At 41.7% G+C, this 21577-nt stretch overlaps 3 protein-coding genes across 7 annotated transcripts in view; 2 read left to right on the top strand and 1 right to left on the bottom strand.

The window, feature by feature from the left end:
- Positions 1 to 364: 364 nt before the first annotated feature.
- trip6 (thyroid hormone receptor interactor 6) lies at positions 365 to 11117 on the bottom strand. 5 transcript variants are annotated; one of them, XM_034226302.1, is made up of 11 exons: positions 11011 to 11117; positions 10487 to 10533; positions 8310 to 8568; positions 7736 to 7839; positions 7463 to 7576; positions 4623 to 5210; positions 4066 to 4162; positions 3805 to 3974; positions 2954 to 3132; positions 2719 to 2839; positions 365 to 2076 (listed from the first exon to the last, which is right to left on the bottom strand). In XM_034226302.1, exons 3-11 carry the CDS (start codon positions 8560 to 8562, stop codon positions 1945 to 1947), a joined length of 1758 nt encoding a protein of 585 aa, XP_034082193.1. In that variant the 5' UTR covers positions 8563 to 8568; positions 10487 to 10533; positions 11011 to 11117; the 3' UTR covers positions 365 to 1944. The 5 variants fall into 5 exon arrangements, with proteins under 5 accessions (XP_034082193.1, XP_034082195.1, XP_034082194.1 ...); XM_034226304.1 differs by having other exon boundaries at positions 10499 to 10533; positions 11011 to 11107; XM_034226303.1 differs by having other exon boundaries at positions 10901 to 11040.
- Positions 11118 to 14048: 2931 nt separating this feature from the next.
- bcl6b (BCL6B transcription repressor) lies at positions 14049 to 19016 on the top strand. Its single transcript, XM_034226307.1, has 12 exons — positions 14049 to 14382; positions 14707 to 14781; positions 14882 to 15102; positions 15394 to 15642; positions 15725 to 15847; positions 16019 to 16211; positions 16296 to 16498; positions 16588 to 16694; positions 16782 to 16916; positions 16999 to 17129; positions 17849 to 17986; positions 18074 to 19016. Exons 3-12 carry the CDS (start codon positions 14888 to 14890, stop codon positions 18212 to 18214), a joined length of 1635 nt encoding a protein of 544 aa, XP_034082198.1. The 5' UTR covers positions 14049 to 14382; positions 14707 to 14781; positions 14882 to 14887; the 3' UTR covers positions 18215 to 19016.
- Positions 19017 to 21487: 2471 nt separating this feature from the next.
- Positions 21488 to 21577, top strand: part of slc16a13 (solute carrier family 16 member 13) — an 8411-nt gene continuing 8321 nt past the window's right edge. Inside the window, 1 exon segment of the mRNA XM_034226249.1 lies at positions 21488 to 21568. The gene's annotated coding sequence lies outside the window, so the exon portion shown is untranslated.

Below are 21577 nucleotides of genomic sequence, written 5' to 3'. Positions count from 1 at the left end.
ATATCATGACTTTTATACTTAAGTATGGGTCTATCCTCCTAAAACACTTTATCATTAAAATTCCCATAATGCGCTTAATTGCAATTTTGGTCTGCTCTCCCCTCTGGTCTTTCAAACTCCTCAAGCCTTTTGTTTTTCTAAATCGAACCAGGTAAAAATGTACCCAGGAGCTATAAAATACCATAGTATTACTACATTCTCAGTATTGGACAAATTAAGAAAATGAATGTCCTATCTATTAAGGATACATAAATGTTATTGTGTACTTTAAACCTAAGCAACTTCGTTTTGTATATGCACTAAGATTAGGACATTCAACACCGTTATGATGATTTTGAACACTTTGAGTTTAAATAAGACACACTTTTAACTTGCTGACATTTTAATAATCAATGATGTAACTACTACCTGTATTAGGAGAAAATCCATTAGTGTAACAAACTTCCATTTCTACATCAACAGCCTGTTGTGTTCAACATGGCCTCCTTCTTCTCAGAGTGAATTCAGCAGAGGTCTGCTGCAGTACCGCGGCTTTGATTTACAAGCTCCAATTCACAGCTTTTCAAACAGAGTAAGAATGAAAACAAAAGGAAAAGGTGTTTGACACACGAGTTGGCATGGGTCAGATTTTTTGAAATGACACTTTTGGGTATGAATGAAATGACATTAATGATACAAATCAGACTAATACACTACAGTATATATACATCATGAGATAAATTAACAAGACACTGAACCGTTTTAGCATGATAACAAACAAAAAAAATGGTGGAATTCATAGACAAAGGGTTTCAAAAAAGGGATTATAATGAAACTAAATGACATCCTTGAGTTAAGGCTTTTACATGTCTAAGCCCTTTAAGTTACACAAGTACAAAATGAGGACGGAAACACAGAGGTTAAACACAATCGTAACAAATCTGTGGCTCTAAAGTCTCGACCCACATGAGTGCAAGGATGTTCAAAATCACAATCAATGTTTGGGGGGGAAATGCATCATATCGTATGTTGTCGAAAGTTAAGAACAACCATTATGTATACAAACGTGTCAAGTAAATCTACCCAATTGAGAACAATGAGTTTTTCTCTTCCAAACCCTTCACACAATACGTCGCTTTCATACCTCACGAGTAACCAACACCCTGTTTTCCTAAGACTTCATTGCACCATCATCTTCAATGTAAAGGTCAAGTATCAACCAACAAAAAAAAAAAAGCATGATTGTGATTTGGAGACAAAGATCCTGTAATAAGCGTGAGATTAATGAGGGATTTGTTCTAGCGGATATTTTACTATAATAAGCTAAAGAATAAAAGGTTGACTACACATTCCTCTCGTCTACATTTCTCCTGCTATGAGGCTACGTCTCTGCAAACATCCACTGCACTAAAAGCTACACGCTTTTCAAAAACAGTCTGTAACCAAACCAGCCCTTTATGTACACTCACAGTTGTTGCAATGTGCTTTTAAATCGCTCCTTTTGAGGCAGTTCTGCAAACGTACATGTCCTATTGTTGTAGTCTAATTAGCATGTATCCTTTGCTTCATTTTCCCGTCTAAATGTGTGATATCCTTCCTTACTTTCATTGTCTTTGACAGTTATTATAATGTGCAAGTTAATAGCTGAGCAGTACCGAACACATGGTAAGTGGAGCCCAAGCTGCCTGCAGGTCAGGCCACTGTCAAACTGAACTAAACGTGACAAATGGAGCAGACGTGTACCGAAGGAAAGCTGTGTAGGACATCAGAATGAAAGGAAGGTGGTAACTCCATGTCAGGAAATGTTCTTCTGCAAATTAAATTACAGCTGGATACCAACAGAGGGAGCTGTATGTCAGCTCACGGTCAGAGAAAAAGGGTAAAAAAGAGTCTGAGCACAGCAGGGGTGTTTCCTGTCTGCGCCATCAATGTGTAACGTGTGCTGAAAAGGTGGGAGCAGGTCTGTTAGCAGTCGGTGGAGATTTTGGCCGAGAGGTCCTGGATGCGGCAGGCGCTGCAGCTCTTACACAGGATGTGGCCGTCCAGAGGGTAACAGCCCCGCCCCTCGCCCTCAGAGGACAGCAGGAGACCGCACTCCTGATGGAAAGACACTTCAGTCAGCTCACATAAACACTTATGTTGAATCATGATGTATATCAAAGTATATCAAATCCACTCCAGAACATTGGATTCCCCTGTAGAGGTACGGTGTTTCAATGTAAGTTTAGGCATGGATTAGAGCCCTAACTTTGAAAAATAATAATAGATAAATGCATGAATGAATGAGTAAATAAATAAGTAAGTAAATAAATACAAAATATAGAAATTATTACATTTTTTGCAAAAGATATCCACCAAACTGACTTAATTGTCACCTATTTGTATTTGTTCCCTTCATTTTACCACGGATGTTAAGCTAAATTAATGCTGTATATATTCTTCCACATTTTGAGTCGGTCATTTAAACTAAAATGAAGAAAATGTAAATATTTTACTTCAGAAAAATTATTATTATCATTTAAAAGGTTTCCCTTTTATTTAACGGGTACATCTATCTCAGTTATATAACGTTCAAAAGGTCAGTTGTGACAGTCATTTTGCTTTTAAATGATAAAATGTGACACCAGGAATTCCTTAAAAACCAAAAAGGAGCTTTTTAAGTACTTAAACCAAAACTTATTTTTACTTAAGTCCTGATGTTTCTGATATATGATGTTATATAATCCTGTCCTGACTCACCTCACAGACGTAACAGTTAACGTGGAAGCTTCGGTCCAGAGCCACGATCCTCACCGTCTCCTCCTGACCCTGCTCGGGCATGATGGGCTCGCCACACACCGAACAGCGAGGAGCGTACTTCCTGTCAGGGACACCAAGCATCGACATTTACAGTTAGTGCACACGTCTGCCTTCTTACGCCTGAGCAAGTAAAGAAGACCAGGGGTAACATCATGGCGCTTGAATGCCTTCGTACCTATGAAAGTCGTCTATGCAGTGTATCTGAGAGGTGGCGTCCACAGTGAAGGGGACCCCGTCCAAACAGCAGTTACAGACCACACATGTGAAACAGCGAGGGTGGTAGGCCTTCCCCATGGCCCGCAGGATACGGTCCAGGATGGGCTTGGAGCACTTTGAACAGCGCTCTAATGTACTCTGACGAGATGAGCAGAACAAGTGTGGATTAGAGAAAGAAGGAGCACTGCAGGAGAAACTACATTAAACCAAAAATATAAGAACCCGTAAAACAATTGAGTGAGGAAGGGGTTATAAACCAGCTTATAAGAGCATTTGTAGGTAAGAAGAAGAAATTCTGAATTTCAGAGATTACAGTCGCCCATTTCTGAAAAAGAAAGTGTGGATATCCTTTGAGATTAAATTGCTAAATTTGCCGGGAAAGAGACCGAAAAATTTGAAAAGAGAAAACTGACAGAGAAAAAAACCAGCAATTTGCAAGGAATATTTTAGATCTTTGTGAGGAAAATGTAAGACATTTACGAGGAAGATTTGCGAGGAAAACGTAAAAAATGTGCGAGTAAATGTTTTTTATTTAGCGAGTAAAATTTGCGAAATGTTGCGAGTAAATTTTTTGCAAAATTGGCTTTTTTAGGGTAAAAGTCCCAAATTTGTCAAATCCAAAAGTTGCAAATATGTTGAGGTTGGTCAATCCTTGCAAGTTAAATAATGGGATTCCATGACAAAACATTTTAATAATAATAATTTGGCAAATTTCTGACTTTTTAATCTCAGAGGATATTTTTGTTTTATTCTCAAACATATCAGACTTTTTTCTCGTATTGTTTTTTCTCGGGATATCTCTTGACTTACAATGTAACAGCTCTCACAGTAACTCTTCTTGTCGAGGGCGTAGAAGGGTTGCCCCCGGAGACGGGCGTGGCAAGTGATGCATGTGAAACACTCCACGTGGAACACCTGCTCCATGGCGATGCAGCCGCTGCCGTCACCGACCACGTTGTCTCCGCACCGCGCACAGCGACCTGGAAGAGTGTTACATGTCTGGGTTTGTTTTTATTTCAAATACCAGAATGCAGCGTCATTAGTTATTAATGTAGAGAGTAGCGACTGTACCAAAATAGTCCTCGACGGGGGGGTGGTTCATATCATATACCAACTTCTTAGTGAGTCGCTCTAACTCGTCCTCAGGCCGGCTCGTTGCTATGCCCTGCTGGAAGAAAGAATACAAAAATGCGCCTTTCATAACCAACTCAGTATTCAATTATTTAGAACTGGGTCTGTTCAGATAATTAAATTGTATTAACTATATTTATTTTTTACTACTTCATTACTTTGTGATTTAATTTAAATGTTAGGTTCTCTTATGGCTGCTTGTGTTTGGTGTTTTGTATCCAAATTATCTTGATTTGTTCTATACTATATTAAGAATATTTACATTTCTTGTAAATTTCCTTTTTTATTTTCTTTAATAGTTTTTTTTATACTTGTTCTACATTTGCCCCCTTTTTACAACTAACAATCCTAACTAACCTTATTCCTTAAACTGTGTTATGTTTGCATCATTATACACTAAAGCACATTTATGTAACACCAAAATGGCATTCTGATCCTGTCCTTTGAGTGTGTGCGATAAGTTCAATCAGGCTTCAGATGTGTATGTGTTCCCTTACCTTGCTGGACTGATAAGCCGGGTTCAGAGCGGCCCCTGACCCTGGGTGACTGTTCTCCATCCCTCTCTTGGACAGAGGCACCTGGTGACCCCTCCCTCCGGGGCCGCCGCCCTTGTACACGGCCTCCGAGTGCATCTCCTGAGCCTGAGAGGCGGCCTGTGACGGGTACCAGCCCTGCTGACTGGTCTGAGTCTGAGGGGGGGGGCGGGACACGTGCTGGCGGGGGGGCGGGGGGGTGTAGGCCTGCTCCGCCTGCCTCCCCGTCTGAGAGTAGGTGACAGGCTGGGCCGTCTTCACCTGGACGCTGAAGCGGGGCCCGGTGGGGGTGGAGGCGGTGCTGTAGGAGGCCGGGACGGGCTGGGGGTACGGCTTGGGGGTGGGAGAGGGGGAGTAGTACTCCTGCTGGTGGGAGGGGGGGTACTGCGGGGTCTGGTGCTCGCTGGGGTAGCGGGGGGCCGGGTGGTATTGGCTCTGGGGATGGGGGGGGTAGCCCATAGAGGGCCGGCCCTGAGGGGGGGCTGCGCTCTGGTGAGCCGGCTTGTAGTGATCCGCAGGGAGGTACTTGTTGTAAGGCACGTTGTCGTACAGCTGTGGAGGGGCAGGAGATGTAGAAATGTAAGTATCCAGGCAGATTTGGCACAGAGATTATGTATTAAAAGGCAAATCTTTTTGTTCATTTCATTGTTTTGAATGTTCTTACTTTTCAATTTAATTGCCATTAAAGGTGGGGTAGGCAATTCACTTCCGAAACACTTTTTGTTATATTCCATGGAATGCTCTTAACATCCCGATAGCAATGAATATATTAAATGTTTTGACAATAAATATATACAAATATTTCATCTGTGGAAGCCGTGGCGCTGTAAAAAGCACGACCAATCATCTGCCTCGGCCGTGGCAGATAATTGAATGGCCTACCTGCCTGTCAGCCTTTCATCTGTGCACAGACTTATCTCGTGCCCTAATTGGTCATGTGCGCGTTCGTGTGTGTTGGAGGAGGGGCTCTGTAAGGAAGTCTGAAGGAAGGGGTAGATTTTTTCCGGTTGTGTACTTTCAAATTCTAGCGCACTCGAGCTGGTTTCTCCATTCTTACTTACCCTACCTTTAAGTTTTGGTTACTTTTTGCTAGTTTTAGTTTAGCATTTTTTTATTCATTTATTCTTACAATACGTTACTTGTTTTTGTTGGGGCCAGGTATAAAGTCTCAGAGGAATGTAGCTAGATGACATGCATTCAAAATACATGGACAGAGAACTTTGTAGGAGTATCCACAATGTTGAACAATTTGGAAATCAACTTGAGTCCTATTTAAAGGTGGGGTAGGTCAGCTCGAGTGCGCTCACAGCCAGAAAAAATCTGCCACTTCCTTACAGAGCTCCTCCTCAGGGGCGGCGGGTGCTGTAGGCTAGGGAAGGCTAAGCCTTCCCAAATATTTGTGTAACTGCATCCTGGTAAAATAAAAATATAATGTCTAATGTGTGTGTCTTTGACATTAGCGCTGCTATGCAGCCACCTGTGCCCTGTACTACGAAGCCAGTTCAACAGACCCTGGATACGTTTGAGTTATCTTAACTAACCCTAACAAACAAGATCTCGCTAAGCGGTCCTACGACGCTGGTTATCAACTCGGTAAATCAAGCCAGGGTTTCTCTCTCCAGCTGAGAACGCGTTCACGTGAAAGGGGCGGGGTTAGCTACATTTGACCAATCACAAACAGGGACAAGTGTTCTGACAGCGCAACATCATACTTCATTAATGAAAAGTAAACTAATATTAGACAAATATGAACTTTAAACATCCATGACTTAAACATATAATCCAGGATACAAGCCACATAGTTGCACCTGCAAGGAGAATACAGAACAACTCGTTAAAAAATAAACTACCGAGTGTTTGAAAGCGTACAACAGTTTTATACTGCCCCATCTAAGACACGAGGGGATCTGACTTTATTACATTTGAGTTGAGTGTTTCGTCAACTTAATGTGTTGCTTAAAATAATACGTCTGCATACAGTATGTGACAATGTAACTAAGTGTTGCACGGCCAGATACGGCTCGAGAAGCTGACTCAGATAAGGAAATATTGTGAGATCGATGTGAGATCGATGATCTGATTGATGATGTGATGTCAGTGTGATATGAATGATAAGTGCGACACGTCGGCGTCTTCTCTGCATACAGCAGTTCAAACAGTATTTCCTTTTTCCTGTAATATGACTTGATAGATTTAAACTCTGCACACTGAGCTCTGATTGGTCAGCAGGCGGTGCTTTCACTGAGTTGATCTCTATAGACGCCGGAGGCGGGCAGCGTAAGATGAAAAAAAAGTAATTTAGCCTTCCCAAACCTGAGCCTCACGCGCCGCCTATGCCCCTCCTCCAACACACACGAACGCGCACATGACCAATGAGGGCACGAGATAAGTTTGTGCACAGATGGAAGGCTGACAGGCAGGTAGGCCATCAAGTTACTTTAGCCGGGCCGGCTCAGATGATTGGTCGTGCTTTTTACAGCGCCACGGCTTCCACAGATGACATTTTTTTATGGATTTTTTGCAAAGCACTGAAGATGTTCATTGCTATCGGGACGTTAAGAGCATTCCATGGAATATAACAAAGTGTATCACGAGCCGGTTTCTCAAACTTACCTACCCCACCTTTAACTCCCACATTTAATTGAATATGTATAGGTCCTTTACCATGGTTAGGACAAATCAGTCTGTAGGTTTCAGTTGAGTTCTTAAATGTATTTCTGTTTCAGTTCAAATATTAGGCCTGATGCATGTGTGATTTCTCAAAAACGTGTCCATTTTGTTTGAACAAAGTGTTATTGTCCTACTTGTGTGGTGGGGTCCTGTGGGTTGCTGTCCAGATCAGCGAGCATACTGGTGAGAGAGTCAATGTCAGCATCGATTTTGGAGTGATAGCTCACCGGCTTCTCAGGACCGCGGTGCTGAAAACCGAGCAGCACAAGAAACATGTCAGTACATGAATAAGCACTGTGCATTTGCTCTTTTTTCAGTTTTTACAGTTTAGAGATTGAAGCTATAAGTCCAATTGTAAAACAACTCTAAAATGTTTCGTTATTATCAGTCAAGAATAATGAACCCACCATGAGCTCGTAGCTGTCCATGTGGGGGCTCCAGTTGCGCTCTTCTTTGGGAGCCTGGGGAGGAGCGTAATAGTGCTCGCTTGACGGATGCTGAATGGGCCCACCTTTAGGAGAGGGAAACAAAGAATAATGTGTTCATTCTTTCTAATTAAACACACAGCCAAAAGACAGGTATTTCCTCAGTACAATCAGGAGATTGGTGTATGTTATAAGAAGCTAAACCTGTGTGCTTAACTGATGTGAAGACCTTGCTATTGGTGTACACTAAAAGGCCAGGTAGGAGAGACTTAATGATTTTATTTTGGTTCAGGAATTTGAAGGTTAGTCACATATTCAGTGCCAGTAAATAGAGGTCAACCAGTAACAAGGACCGTAAGTGTACACCTGGCATAGATAAGATAAGCAACACGCATTGTATTTTATTAGATACGATAGCCATGGTGCAGAAGCAATCATAGTTTTGCATTTTGAAAATTGCTTTGTGTAAATGTATGTGCAGTCAATGAATTCTGATAAGTGTTAGAACATACAAAAATACTCTACTGTACTACGTGACTAATGGTATTTTTCTTACCTGTGGGTCCAGTAGCCATGTACCTATTAGCCGCCACCCCTCCTCCTCCTCCACCTCCTCCTCCTCCTCCTCCACCACCTCCACTTCCACCTCCTCCATTCTGGTCGTAGTGGCCATATTTCGGCCGGAAGTCGGACGTCCCTTTCTTGTTGGGGGCTCGGTAGATCGCTGACCCGGCAGAGTGAGACATTTGGGGGACGGGTCTCTCTGAGCTATCCAGAGTTCTCGGTGGAAGCCAGGTGGGACCGGACATGGCAGGCTTATGAGATCAAAAAGAGAGAAGAAAATATTGCCATCATGTCGCTCTATTAAATGCTTATAATTAACATGCATTCAATTAGCAATTTCTGTCTTTGCTTTGCCTAATATCAGTTAAGTAAGAACACATAATCGTTGATTGTGTGTGTATTTATTTCATAGGTAACCAATGGAAACTAAGGGATGATTTGTTTCCAATAGCAACAGGGACACACACATAGAACAATAGGTCTCTAGTTGAGGAGCAGGAAGAGAGGAGTCGTTCTAAAAAGGCTTGGGGGTTTCCAGCAGACTCGCACATTGCTCTAAAATGTGTGCACAACATGCAAAAGTTCTCCAGCACACAAGACACACAAACAGGTGCAAAATCTGTGGTGACCCTTCCCTGTTTTCCTCCACAATGGTTATTGTCTTTGGGTGTTGTTTACAAACTGGTGTCATTGCAAATGAAGCGGACACAAAAACAGGGCAGGAAATGTTGTATAATGTCTGTACACACAGCAACACCTGGCTCATAACAATATATTATGTATTCTCAGTGGGATAAATAACAACCCTGCGGCACACAGCTGAGCCCACAAAGTGCTGACTTGCACCTAAGGGCCCAGGATACCGGTCTTTAAGGAAATACTGATTTATGTGACAGAAATGTATAGAAAGTGGCATGAATTACAAGGGAAATAAGATCCTGAAGAAAGGAAGCAATCTTCATCTTTTTTTAACTATGTGATTTGCTGGAAACAAGCAAATAAATATTGCTCTTTACCACTCTACAAATACAAAAACCTACACTAATTTTCTCTGTATCTTTCTAAATGTAATACTACTGTGGATTTAGATTACATAAAACATCTTAAGACATTGCTGGTGAACTCTGGTGGACATATGGCATCACTCTTAACATTTCATCCATTAAATGACTCATAAACCATACATTTTCCATACATGTTGGAAAGCTGTGTGATTGACACAATGCCTAAATGGATTGAGAGAATAAGGATGAACCGACACAGATCGGTATTGTCCGAGAGGATAAATTATCATCCCACTCAGACGGATTGTAAACGGGTCGTGAGGCCGTCATAAATCCCCGTTGATAAAAGGATTATGATGACAGATGAGGATGATGCAGACATACAGAAATGCAATACTTTAACGTGCAGTTTTAGCCTTTTGGTTTGGTTTAGACTTATTAATACATATGTATTTATTTATAGGGTCTTTATAGGTGACATTTAACATTGCTGTATCAGCATACTTGACTGCTATTGACCACGTGGAGGAAAGAGTGACCACCACCTCCCTATTTGACCTGATTTAAGCCTCTGAATCCGGATGAGCACACACTCAAATCCGAGGATGGCTGGGCCAGGAAATTAATCTAAGCGGTTTTATTACTGTCTGCTGTAAAGCCAATTGTATTTTTTTTTATGTCGTTTAAAAACACAAAGTTCGGCTGGAAATGTTTGTTAAATATCTGCAAAGGAAGCGTAGTAAACGCTCACGAAATGTCAAAATTGATGACAGTCACAAGAGTCAAGCAAGAGCGAATAAGCATCAACAACATCCGGTGTTTTTACATTTCAAAATAAAATAAGTCTACAGTAAGCGTTTCAGCTACACGGAACACTTAAGAAAAATAAAGTCAGTATAGTACAAATAAGTGGTAGAAAATACAAACTGGCTTCATAAAATCCCTAATTACATATATTCACAGTTATACTCACTGTTTTTTTATTCTGAAACCATATTCACGTTTTTATTTTGAAGGTTCTGGTTAGCTTGACACATTGTAGCTACATTTAGCGATAATAGCTATTTAAAATGGACAAAAATAACAGGGAAACAACAGGAACTTGGTCAATGTGGGTAGAAAAACCTCACCTAATAACTATTAGCCAACTGTTAGCATTTCCTACCTTTTACAGTACCTTTACTGTGACTCTCCTCTTCCCTTCAGTCTCATCTACAGAACAAGAACAACGAAACTGGTTAAAAAGGTAAAATAGAACAAAGATGTCGCATTAAAAACACATTAGCGATAGTTTATTGTATTTACATAGTAGCGTTAGTTCCGCACAGCAACATTATCGTCTCGTACAAATGAATAGAGACTCACTGCTCAGTTTTTCCACCAAATCTGTCCTTTGTACGTCACATATGTCCAAAACATGACACTAAAGTAATATAGCAATAATATAGGATAATGTGCAATAATTAACTTTAATAACAGCCTTGTTTACTTGTTTGTTAGCCTGTTTTTAACTCGTGCCTTGCCTCCAGGCTAACTTCAACACAACCGAAGAGGAAACAATGAAATACCAGACACCTACCGCCAGAAAAGCGCGACACAAACTCAATCTGCGCCTCTTTTGAAAGGTTTAAAGCTCGGTGAAAGTTATCGCGACATAACTTTCTTTTAGATTTAGCGTCGTTCACCTACTTTGTGACGGATCCTGAGGCCTTTAGCAGCAGCAGCAGCTCCTCACTGCATTCCCGATGCGTGACGTAACGGCTCTCTGTCTGTGTGTGTGTGTGTGTGTGTGTGTGTGTGCGTGTGCGCGCGTGTGCGTGGAAAGGTGGGGGGTCTGTCACAAACAAATTAACCATGTGTTTGGTTTTTGTGTAATTCTATACAAAATAATAACAAAAATAATGACATTTTAATTAAAAAAAACGTTTTTCATGAATAATATTTTGGGAGAAATCTCAGCTTCACATTAAAGTAAAAAAAAAGCCAATCCAAGTATTAAAATAAAATGGGATAAAAGTTACATAAAGGTAAATTGATTTCATGACAAGGATATACACATTGAAAAATAAAATAAAAATGTACCAAGTAAATACACAATAGGCAAACATTAAGAATTGGCTACCAAATGTACATAAATAGTAAGATGCACATTTCTCTGGACTGTATCCATTTGTAATTTTGGTTAAAGAAATGCCACTTAAGCACATTTTGATCAAGTAACCTACCAGCTAATATTTGTATTCAGAATTAGCTTATACTGCTGTCAAAGTTTGATCTAAGTTTAATGTTTTTATATTATATGTTGGTGTCTGACGGATAACGAGGTCAGAGAAATTGGTCTTAATGTGTATGTTGTTTTCTGTTGTTTAAGCAGCCGTAAGTATGGAGGTCAAATTGCTTTATTATTTTGTGGATCATGAGATTTGGGTCAACTGTCCCCCTCCTGTTACCCCCCAGACTTGTCTTCTTCTTCTTCCTCCCACTCCACCCAGCACCATATTGAAGGCCCTGCATTCCCTAAGGCGCTTCTTCAAAGCAACAGTTTCATAACTCTATTATCTATATTTGATGTCCCTGTCTATCTGTGCCAATAAGTGGACAAACAACCCCGGCTGCTCCCTGGGATATCCCCGCTTCCTCCTCATGCTCCTCCCTCCAGTCGCTCTTGTTTGCCCTTATATGTCCACGGCGCTCTGCAATCACAGGAAGAGGCAGTTTAAGCAGATCTGTTATTGTTGAAGGAGATCCACATCTTTGGCACCAAGTGGGGGTTTGGAAGTCAAAGCATGTCTTCAGCCCATACATTATCAGAGAAAAACAATATGGTTCTGTCCAGGCAACCAGGAAACCACAAAAGAAGGGGAATCCCTGCCTTTGTTCTGTTCGACGAGGAGTTAAATAGATGTTGAAATGTTGAATTTGCTCGGGGAAATTGTTGTTTTTCCTCATTTGGAAATTGCAGAAGGTCTTTTAATTTGACGGTAGCAGCTCTGCATTTGATGAAAAACAGAGTGGGTTGTTGATGGACACTGACAGATGGGGTATCATGCAGGAAGTCACTGTGAGTGTTGCCAAGCCTTGCCAACGGGATGGACTCAATGGCTTCCGCCTATTGGTGAACCTGTTTAGTAATGTTCTCACTTTTCCTCAACCGCCCCCCCTCATCCGTTCCTCTCACAATGCCTGGAAGTAGCCGAGACCTACACCTCCCTCTCTGTTTTTCTTAATCGTTGTTTTCCTTCATGTTTTTTTTTCTCCTCCTTTTTTTTTCAAAGCACACAATTGATCGGACCTCCATACAAACAAATAAAAGCACAAGGACACGCGCACAAAATGAACAACACTTCACTCCCGGATTTATATCCAAACATGGTCATGTTGTCGGATTTTTATTTCACTTTTGACACATTTGCTTCTCATAAAACATATCTATAATATATCATTTACATTTTAAGAATGTATTTAAGAACAATTAAACTTGTTTCATGCACACTACACTTTTTCCCTATGAACTACTCATTGATCGGCTTCATGTTGTACACATTATATAAAGAAACACCACAAGTTGAAACTCAAATTAGACATTTCATTTTTCTTCTTCACAGCTAAATTGGCTTCAGGACTCCATTTTATCAATGAAAATAAAACATAATTTCCTCTCTGTCCATTTGTTGCCTCCCAGTCTTCACTTGTTGTGCAGGAAGCACTTATCTGGTTCAACCAAGAATATTCTCCTCCTTCTTCAACGTCTCCTTCTGTAGAATGCTTTGATGTAAAGGAAATCCAGTTCATAGTTCACTTTATTTGCTGCGCCTCAATTAACTGCCTGTTTCTCTGTGAACCCAATGTGAGTATGAGGTGACTTCACTTGTTTTTCACGACCCCTAAGCTCTTGTACTTCATTACCCTCCATTCCCCCTCCCCTGTCTCCTGCTCACTTTATTATTGACGGATGTCCTGCGCAGGCGTTTTCATCCATGTCTCTGAACAGCTTTGCAGGATGCAAACAGAAGTGTGGGGTAGTTCCTGCACATCTGTCGGCTGCATCTCTCTCAGTTGGGTGGGGTATAGAGGTTGTTTTTCACCACCATGAAGAGAAGGTGTCTCCTAGAACGATCAATTTGGTCCCGCTTCCTTCCTTTCGTTTCTTATAACTCAACGCCTCTGCTCTCAGGCAAGACGCCAGCAGCTTCTGTTGTGGAGCACTTACTAATGCCCTTAACTTGTCAACTCAGCAATGAAAAAACTGAAACGTGTACTTTGATTAAATGTATCATGTCTACAGATTTCACTTAACAGTATTGGGTTAGTTGAAAGCAATAAGGGGCTTGTTGAATAAATAGTAGGTTCAACTTAATATTATTGCTTTCAACTAACCTAATACTAACCCAAATCTGTTGACATAATACATTTAATAAAAGTTAACGTTTAGGTTTTTCAGTGCAGTTTCTCTTTCGTTCTAGAAATGCACCAAAATGTGAATCCTGGCTGAAACCTTTAAACAACTCCCTTGATATGATGGAATCTTAATGATGAGCTTGTTTACCCAACAATAAGTTTGTTTTCCAGCTTCCTGCTTCCTCTGTCCTGGAGAGGGGTGAAGGGGAGGAAAGCGTTGGTGGGGGAAGTCTAATGGCCTACCTCTGGATCACCAAGGCACGTAGCGCTTCTCCCCAAGGGTCCTCATATATATTTTTTCAACGTGGCACAAAAACACACTATCCTTTCCTGCCATTACTTCGCTCCGAGCGATGGGGGTTTAGAAAAACTAATAGGCCACTAAAAATACTTAGAGCTTGGGCCAGGGCTTTTCCTGCGCTACTTCCAGTGTACGCGTGGGCCATTGAGGAAAGAGGAAACGAGCGGCCCTGGTTGTACGGGGGCTTCCTGCACAACGTTATAAAGAGTCCCCTCCCTTCAGCCTCCCCTCACAGTGCTGTTCAGAGCCAGTGGAGACGGCGGGTGAACCCCTGCTCCTCTTCTTTGGGTGTAAAGTGAACACTGAGGCCGGGGGTTTGACGTCAGCGCGGTGCACAGAGGTTCTCGTCCCTGCTGGTCGGGGTGAGTTGGAAAAGGATTTTCTTAACATATTTATGTTTTTATTTGTGTTTTATTTGTTTGTTTTTAAGTACAGATGCTAATGATGTGGTCCTTTTATTGATTTATCCTTATAATTTAGCATTTAAGTTTGTCAGATGACTACACCAATATGATTTAAATTGTTTTCACTAACTTCATGGTCAATGTAGGACTTAGAAAATTATTGCATTTTGATTTTTTTACAATATTTTAAGTTCTTATTTATCACAACTTTGCTGACTTTCACATACCCTTGATTTATGTGAATATTAAAGAGTATATATTTCTTATGTTGTCCTTATCCAGGTACGAGTAGGGAGCTGGTCTCACCTAGATGTGTCTGGGACACTCCAGCTTATTTATTCTATCAATTACACAAAGGTAGGTCATTATTGTGAATAGTCAACACTTGCGTTAATACATTGTGGATTCAAATAATGTGCATTGGATGGTTGCTTCATTCATAATGTCTTCGCCACAGATACAGATGATGGAAGTGCTGGAAGGATACAGAGTGGACAGAGTGCAGGAGACGAGGCCTGCAGCCCCGGTGGAGGGATACGTTAAGGAGTTCACTCGCCACTCCAACGACGTGCTGCTGAACCTGAACGAACTCCGGCATCGCAACATCCTGACCGACACCACCCTGGTCGTGGGCGACGTGCACCTACGGGCGCACTGTGCTGTACTCGTGGCCTGCAGGTTGGTGCAAAGGACAAGCGGGGAGGTTTTCTCTGATTGGGGCTCTTTTAAAAGGAAATGTTATTCTGTTATGACACACTTATTTTTCCCTGCCATCCTCTGGTTGACTCATAGCTGTTATTTGTATTCTTCTTATCATCTTCCTTTCACTTTGTCCTGCTTTCCACATCGATTGTCCTCTTCTTCCCATCTCGTCACCACCATTTAAAACAATGGGATTCTTCAAATGAAACTCAGATAAATGCATATCTTACCCCTAATATAACACTGTCTTTGATTTTCTTTCCTCAGTGGGTTCTTCTACTCGCTGTACTCCCGCCGTGTGCTCCTTCAGGGGCGTGGTGGCAGCGGGGAGCAGCTCATGACCGTGTGCCTCCCCAGCGCCTTGGACCCATCCAGCGTCTCCCTGCTGCTGGACTTCATGTACACCTCCCGCCTCCCTCTGACTCCCAGCACTGCCCCTGGGGTGCTCACTGTAGCAGCCTACCTGCAGATGGACCACGTGGCTGATACCTGCCGGGATTTCATGCAGATGCACTGGTGAGGGACTGAATTCAAACGTATCAATGTGCAATCTTGCATGTTTTCTACTTGAGTGGTTTACAAGTTCTTTGTTTTCCAGCAGGGAGAATGTGAGTGCAAGACACCCTCAACTGGAGCTGGACTCCAGGGTGTCTGTAGCCTCTGTAGCCCCCAACGGAGGGGACCTGCTCAATCCTGGACCCCAGAGATTACTGCCAACAAGGTAGGAGGATGATGGGTGTTATAGAAAATGATTGAGTGAGCTGAATGTCTCTGTGGGTGGGACTTTTTATTGGGTTTTTGTGTTTAGAGATTGTCCAAAGTGCTTCTGCTGTGTGCCTTTGTCTGTTGACATGTGTATCTCATTGCAGCACTTCCTTTGTTTCTCCTGCAGGGTCCCTGCGGATGTTGGGGGCTCTCTCAAGCCGGGGGCTTTCCCAACCTATCAGCCCGGGTCAAAGGAGATGAAAGGAGAGCCTGAGTCGCCCCTCATGGGCAGCCCGACTCCATCTCCAGATAGCCCTGCCCGCTCCAGCTGCCAACCAAACTCTCCCGCAGAATCCAACACCTGCAGCAAAAACCTTGTGGTGAGTTCAAAGAAGATACAAACATCCTCGTTTGATTTGGATAAGAACTGAGGTTAATTGACAGTGTGTTCTTTATTTCTCCAGAGTGATGTCAAAGCCTCACCGGATCCAAAAGCTTGCAATTGGAAAAAATACAAGTACATCGTCCTTAATCCTCTCTGTGCGACCACTACGGTGAAAGAAGAGGAGATGGAGGAGCCGCAAAGTCGCACATCACCCGACAGGATGGGCTCGACCCCCAAAGCAACAGAGGAGTGGTCTGGAGAAGTGCCTGGTCAGATTGATAGGTAATGGAATGATGAGAAATATGGAAGGAGAGAGGAGAAATATACGTGTTTTTTTAATATTTTTGCTAATTATGACCTTTCTTCATCAGACAGGGGCAGGCCTCCTGCTACGAGGGTTCTGGCCGAGCCCCTCCCCTCGGGCCACCCCCCTCTGTGGACCACCCAACAATACCTCCCACTTACAGGGATCGATCAGGTAATCCAAAACACTTTCTGGCCTTTCTGCTAAATATTTCCCTTTTTTCAAACATGCTAATGTATGTTTTTGTGTCTGTTTCCTCAGTCCCACCCTGCACCATTTTCCCAAACCTGTTGCCCACTGATCCAGAAGCTGCTCAACATGCGATCAAGCGTGAGAACTACTATGTGCCCTACTGTTATTCTGGCAACATTCAAGGAACCAAGACTGTCAGCTCAGGTGAGGCTTTAAAAAAGAAAAATATCTTTCCTATTCTTTCTTTTCTTTAAAAACCAATAACGCTGACCTTTGACCCCTGCAGGTGAGAAGCCGTACCGCTGTAACGTGTGCAGCGCCCAGTTCAACCGACCTGCCAACCTGAAGACTCACGCTCGCATCCACTCAGGAGAAAAGCCGTACCGCTGCGACACCTGCGGCGCACGATTTGTTCAGGTAAGGGTTAAATCTGTGTGTGTGCATGAGCGCTTGAGGGGAGAGGAAGTGCACTCTAACATAAAACAGGTGTGAGAGAATGCTTCCTCTTTCTCTCGTAAAAAAAGTCCTGTAGGTTCCTGTAAAGCGTAATGAATGTCAGATTGAGTTAGCTTCCAACCCAGTGTGACGTTTGTGGCACCTGCTCCTGAAAGTATGCTTTTTAGATTCGTCATTCATGATTTTGGTTGAAAGTAAGATTTTAAGGAAACTAATAAGAACCAAAGTGAGATGCATGTAGTTGTAAAATCTGACCAAAAAGTAAAGACAATTCTTGAGTGCTTCAAACCTGAATCTAAATTGTGAACTATGTCGTAGGGGAAAACATGTCACCTCCTATTAACATATTTGTATTTACTGTAGGTCTACTAGTATTTAGGGTTTCTCTAAGAACATGTTTACATGCCTCAATGTTAAAAAAAAGGCTTACTTTTCTTATACTGTATGGTTCATCTGAATATACCTGTATTGCAGCCTCTCAAGAGTTCAAAATAAGTCAAATCTGAACTAAAATGTATCAAAGGTTTGTGGGATGATAGGCACTCCAGGTAACTAAACGTATGGGCACAAGCATGGGACTTTTTCATGATAACCATGGCGTCAATCTATGATGCAGATGGTTAGAGCTATTTTGTAAATATGAATGTCTAACCTGGTTATGTGATTTGTCCTGGTTGTAGGTTGCCCATCTGAGGGCCCATGTGCTGATCCATACGGGGGAGAAACCGTACCCCTGCCACACCTGCGGGACCCGCTTCCGCCACCTGCAGACCCTGAAGAGCCACCTGCGCATCCACACCGGAGAGAAGCCCTACACTGTGAGTCGCACACAAACACTAATGCTTCATAGAAAGAATACTGTGTCATGCCACCGGTGGTAAATCTGTTGTCTTGTTGTTTTTCAGTGTGAGAAGTGTGACCTACACTTCCGCCACAAGAGTCAGCTGCGTCTTCACCTGCGGCAGAAACACGGGGCCGTCACCAACACCAAGATCCGCTACAAGGTCCTGACAGAGGCCTTCCAGCCCATCCTGCAGGCCTGCTGAACAATACCAACTTTAAAGTATACAGTGCAGGTCCAGCATGTGCAAAAGGGGAACATTGGTGAACGAATGAACTTTCAATTCTAAATGATCAACACCAGTTTTTTGAAGATGAGGTGGTTATTTATTCGTGTTGACAGAATGGTTAGATGACCAGCTTTGAATCATGGACAAAATATTCTATTTGGGAAAAGAGACATTTGCAGATAACTTTGAGCATCAGCATGTAGTTGGATGATTTTGGAACTTGGAGAAAATTACAAGTAAGATTCATTAGGGTTTGTTAGAAATCCTTTTCTGAGATGGAGATGGTGTCAAGAAAAGTGAATTTGAAGGTTTGTGAAGGGAAAGAAAGAGGGGTTAGAGACGTGGAAACAAGGTATTGTGGGATGTTTGTATACTGAATGTTCAGGAAGAATGAAATTGTGAACGGTTTGAACTAAAGATGGAAAGAAATGCAAGTTTTTGAAGAAAGAGATGGTGAATTTTGGAATATTTGTAGTAAATTAAATTCTAGAAAATAGTTTTAAGCCTGGAAATGTTCTATTACATGTATTTATCTTAACCTTGAGGCCTGGGGCCTGCATGCAGTGATATCTGCTTTATAGTCCGAGCAGGCAAAGGACTTAGTCGTCTTATACTGGGTGTAAGCTGTAAAAAATGAAATGATATTGTTTTTTACATAATGAGAGGACTGTAGGCAATTAGATAAGTAATAATATTATGACCTGTTTGTGTGTGAGTTCATCTGCTGGACAAAGATGGTGTTGTACAATCTAAATTAAATCATTTGATATGAATTGGAGCTTTGGTGTTAAGTGTTTTATTTAATATTGCACTCATAAGTGATATAATGTATGATTTATAAACCAATGGAAACACAGTTTATCCAAAATGTCAAATAAATATAAAAATATTTCTCATATGAAGTGTCCACCATATATATATGTTTGTCTTCTCGCAGTGTACACCCTGCTCTCTCTGCCACACTTCCCTCCTTCACCCTTTCTCCTCCCTGGACTTCCTTCCTCTCATTAACACACTTTTTCTACCCATGAATCACGTCTTCTGTTTCACTCAAAGCCGTCCCGCCATTTTCCAGATTGTTTTCTTTCGTTTGCTTTTGTGGAAACAATGAAGCCGAGGGCACCTGTTTCCTCCCAATACTGGGTACTCACACTAACAACCGCCAACGTGCGCGTGTGTGTGTGTGTGTGTGAGAGATGCTGCTTCCTGAAGGTGAGGGTGGGTGAGTGTGGAGGGGCCTGCAGACTCCTGCTGAACTCTCCCACCCTCTGTCATCCCCGCTTCCTGCTGCCTGATGAGTTGTGGCTAGCTGGGCTTATTGTCCGAGCTCAGCAGACAAACGGTTGGAAGTCTGAAGGGACTTTCCAACCTCCTAAAGTGAGAAAAATAAACCTGTGACAGAGTCTTTCCCCCTCATCAATTTGTCCTCAATGACACCCTGTCAGGGGGGGGGTCTCCCTTCAGTTCACTAAAGGAAGAATCAGAATGACTTCTCTGGAACATCTTTCAGCAAGTGGTGTGGAGTTTATTTCATAGATTGCTTACTAAGCATTAATTATGTTGTGCCAATATTATTTGAAATAGCTGATGCGTATTGATCAAATCTATCCCTTTCCTGTCATGCATCGATCAGTGTAGCAGATAACATAGGACAGCTACATTATACAGTGTTTGCTGGACTCATAAACGTATCAGTGCTACTGGAATAATACTCCGCCACAGAGTTGTTGCAATTGTATTGAATTCATTGAGGAATAAGCTCCATCTAAGCATACTGTCAACTGAAAAAAATTGATTCTGTCTCCTTTCAAGTATGGTCCCTTATAATTGATGATCAATGGCAAATTTCAATTATTTCCCTTGACTTTATTTAAGGCCTACATGATAAGGGGAAGCATACTGTGACCTCAATGCTAAAGCACATAATTGTTTGGCACTACTATGAAAGTATGAAAAATCAAAGCACATTATAGGCATCATACAAATAGACTTTATGGCAGAACAGTGGTGTTTTTACTGTACAGGTGTACCTAATCAAATGACTATTTCCACAAACACAAGTCGATATTTCACATTATAATTTAACATGTAATTGTTTTACTGTCAGATTCAATAAAGCTAAGTGGAGTTGAAGTGCTATCAGCTAAATGTAGATGAAGATAACGTCCGTTTTAACTGCTTCGTCTGCTGACGGGTTGTAAAACCTATAGCCTTCTTTTCAACTGTCAGATGAATGTAATTAAAATGTACAGTGTTTACCTCTGGGACAATGGAAAGAGATACAACAGTTTCTATAGATGACAGACATTCGTAAACCCAGTGGTTGCCTCCCTCTAGTGTCAGACATGTGGAAACCCATAGAGACATTAACAGTTGACTTTCACTGGTTGTTCTAATTTCCGTTAATGCTGCAACTTTTCGTGGTTAATGTGCTATTGCCTCAAGCAGTGCACTCTGCTTTTTAAAATACAAGGAGGACCCTTTATTCAATCTAGTCATATGCTTATTTCAAATCAGCAACAAATGGCCCCAAGGAGATACAGTATTAAGTGCTCATTTTTAGCTTTGCTTTGTTATGCCCGTGTACTGCAGAATTCACGCAATCTTCGTCAAACATTTCAACAGAGGTTTTGTGGTGATGGAATAATAAAATAAACATTAGCAGGAGACACATACACAGCAATATTTGAGTTCATTTCTGTAGACTTAGTTTCATAGTAAAGGGGGACAGCCTGTCTCCTCATCTCAGAGACACAAAGACTGTACTCAACATGCGAATTGTCCAACAAAAAGGACAGTTTTAAAGTTGTCTTTTGTATAAAACATGATTGAAATGAATAAATATAGACATTTAGGAGAAGCTTGTAAGAAATCCCCAAGCATGTTAATACAGTGGATAGACTATTTTTAGAATTGATAGCAGTTACGTCTACATTTGTTGACTGGACAATATTAATTGTTAACAATAAATGTAATCTTAATTCCGTCTGTGTTTTGTGTTTATTTTGTTTTACTTTAACATCATTCTTCCTCTAAAAACCAATTAACACTAACACTTGTTGACATATCGAAGTCCTTAATGGCCTCAACCCAAATATGACTAACAAGGTTGTTCTTAATGGAAGAGATAATAAAAAGGCATCGTTATCAAAGCTATGCACTGCACACATTTTTGGGCGTTATCATCCTGTCTTAAAAACTAGAATTCTCGAGCGCGCCCCCGTGAAGACTATGCACGCACACCATGGTATTCTCGCTGTCTAGTGACTTGAACTTTTCCCCTGCAGCTCGTGGAGTCTCGCTGTCACTATTGTGCCGTTTCTTACAGTGAACTTGGAC

The sequence above is a fragment of the Gymnodraco acuticeps genome, unplaced genomic scaffold (assembly GCF_902827175.1).
Source record: "Gymnodraco acuticeps unplaced genomic scaffold, fGymAcu1.1, whole genome shotgun sequence".
NCBI lineage: Eukaryota > Metazoa > Chordata > Actinopteri > Perciformes > Bathydraconidae > Gymnodraco > Gymnodraco acuticeps.
The sequence above is the reverse complement of the archived record's forward strand: the minus strand, read 5'-3'. Positions and strand labels throughout refer to the sequence as shown.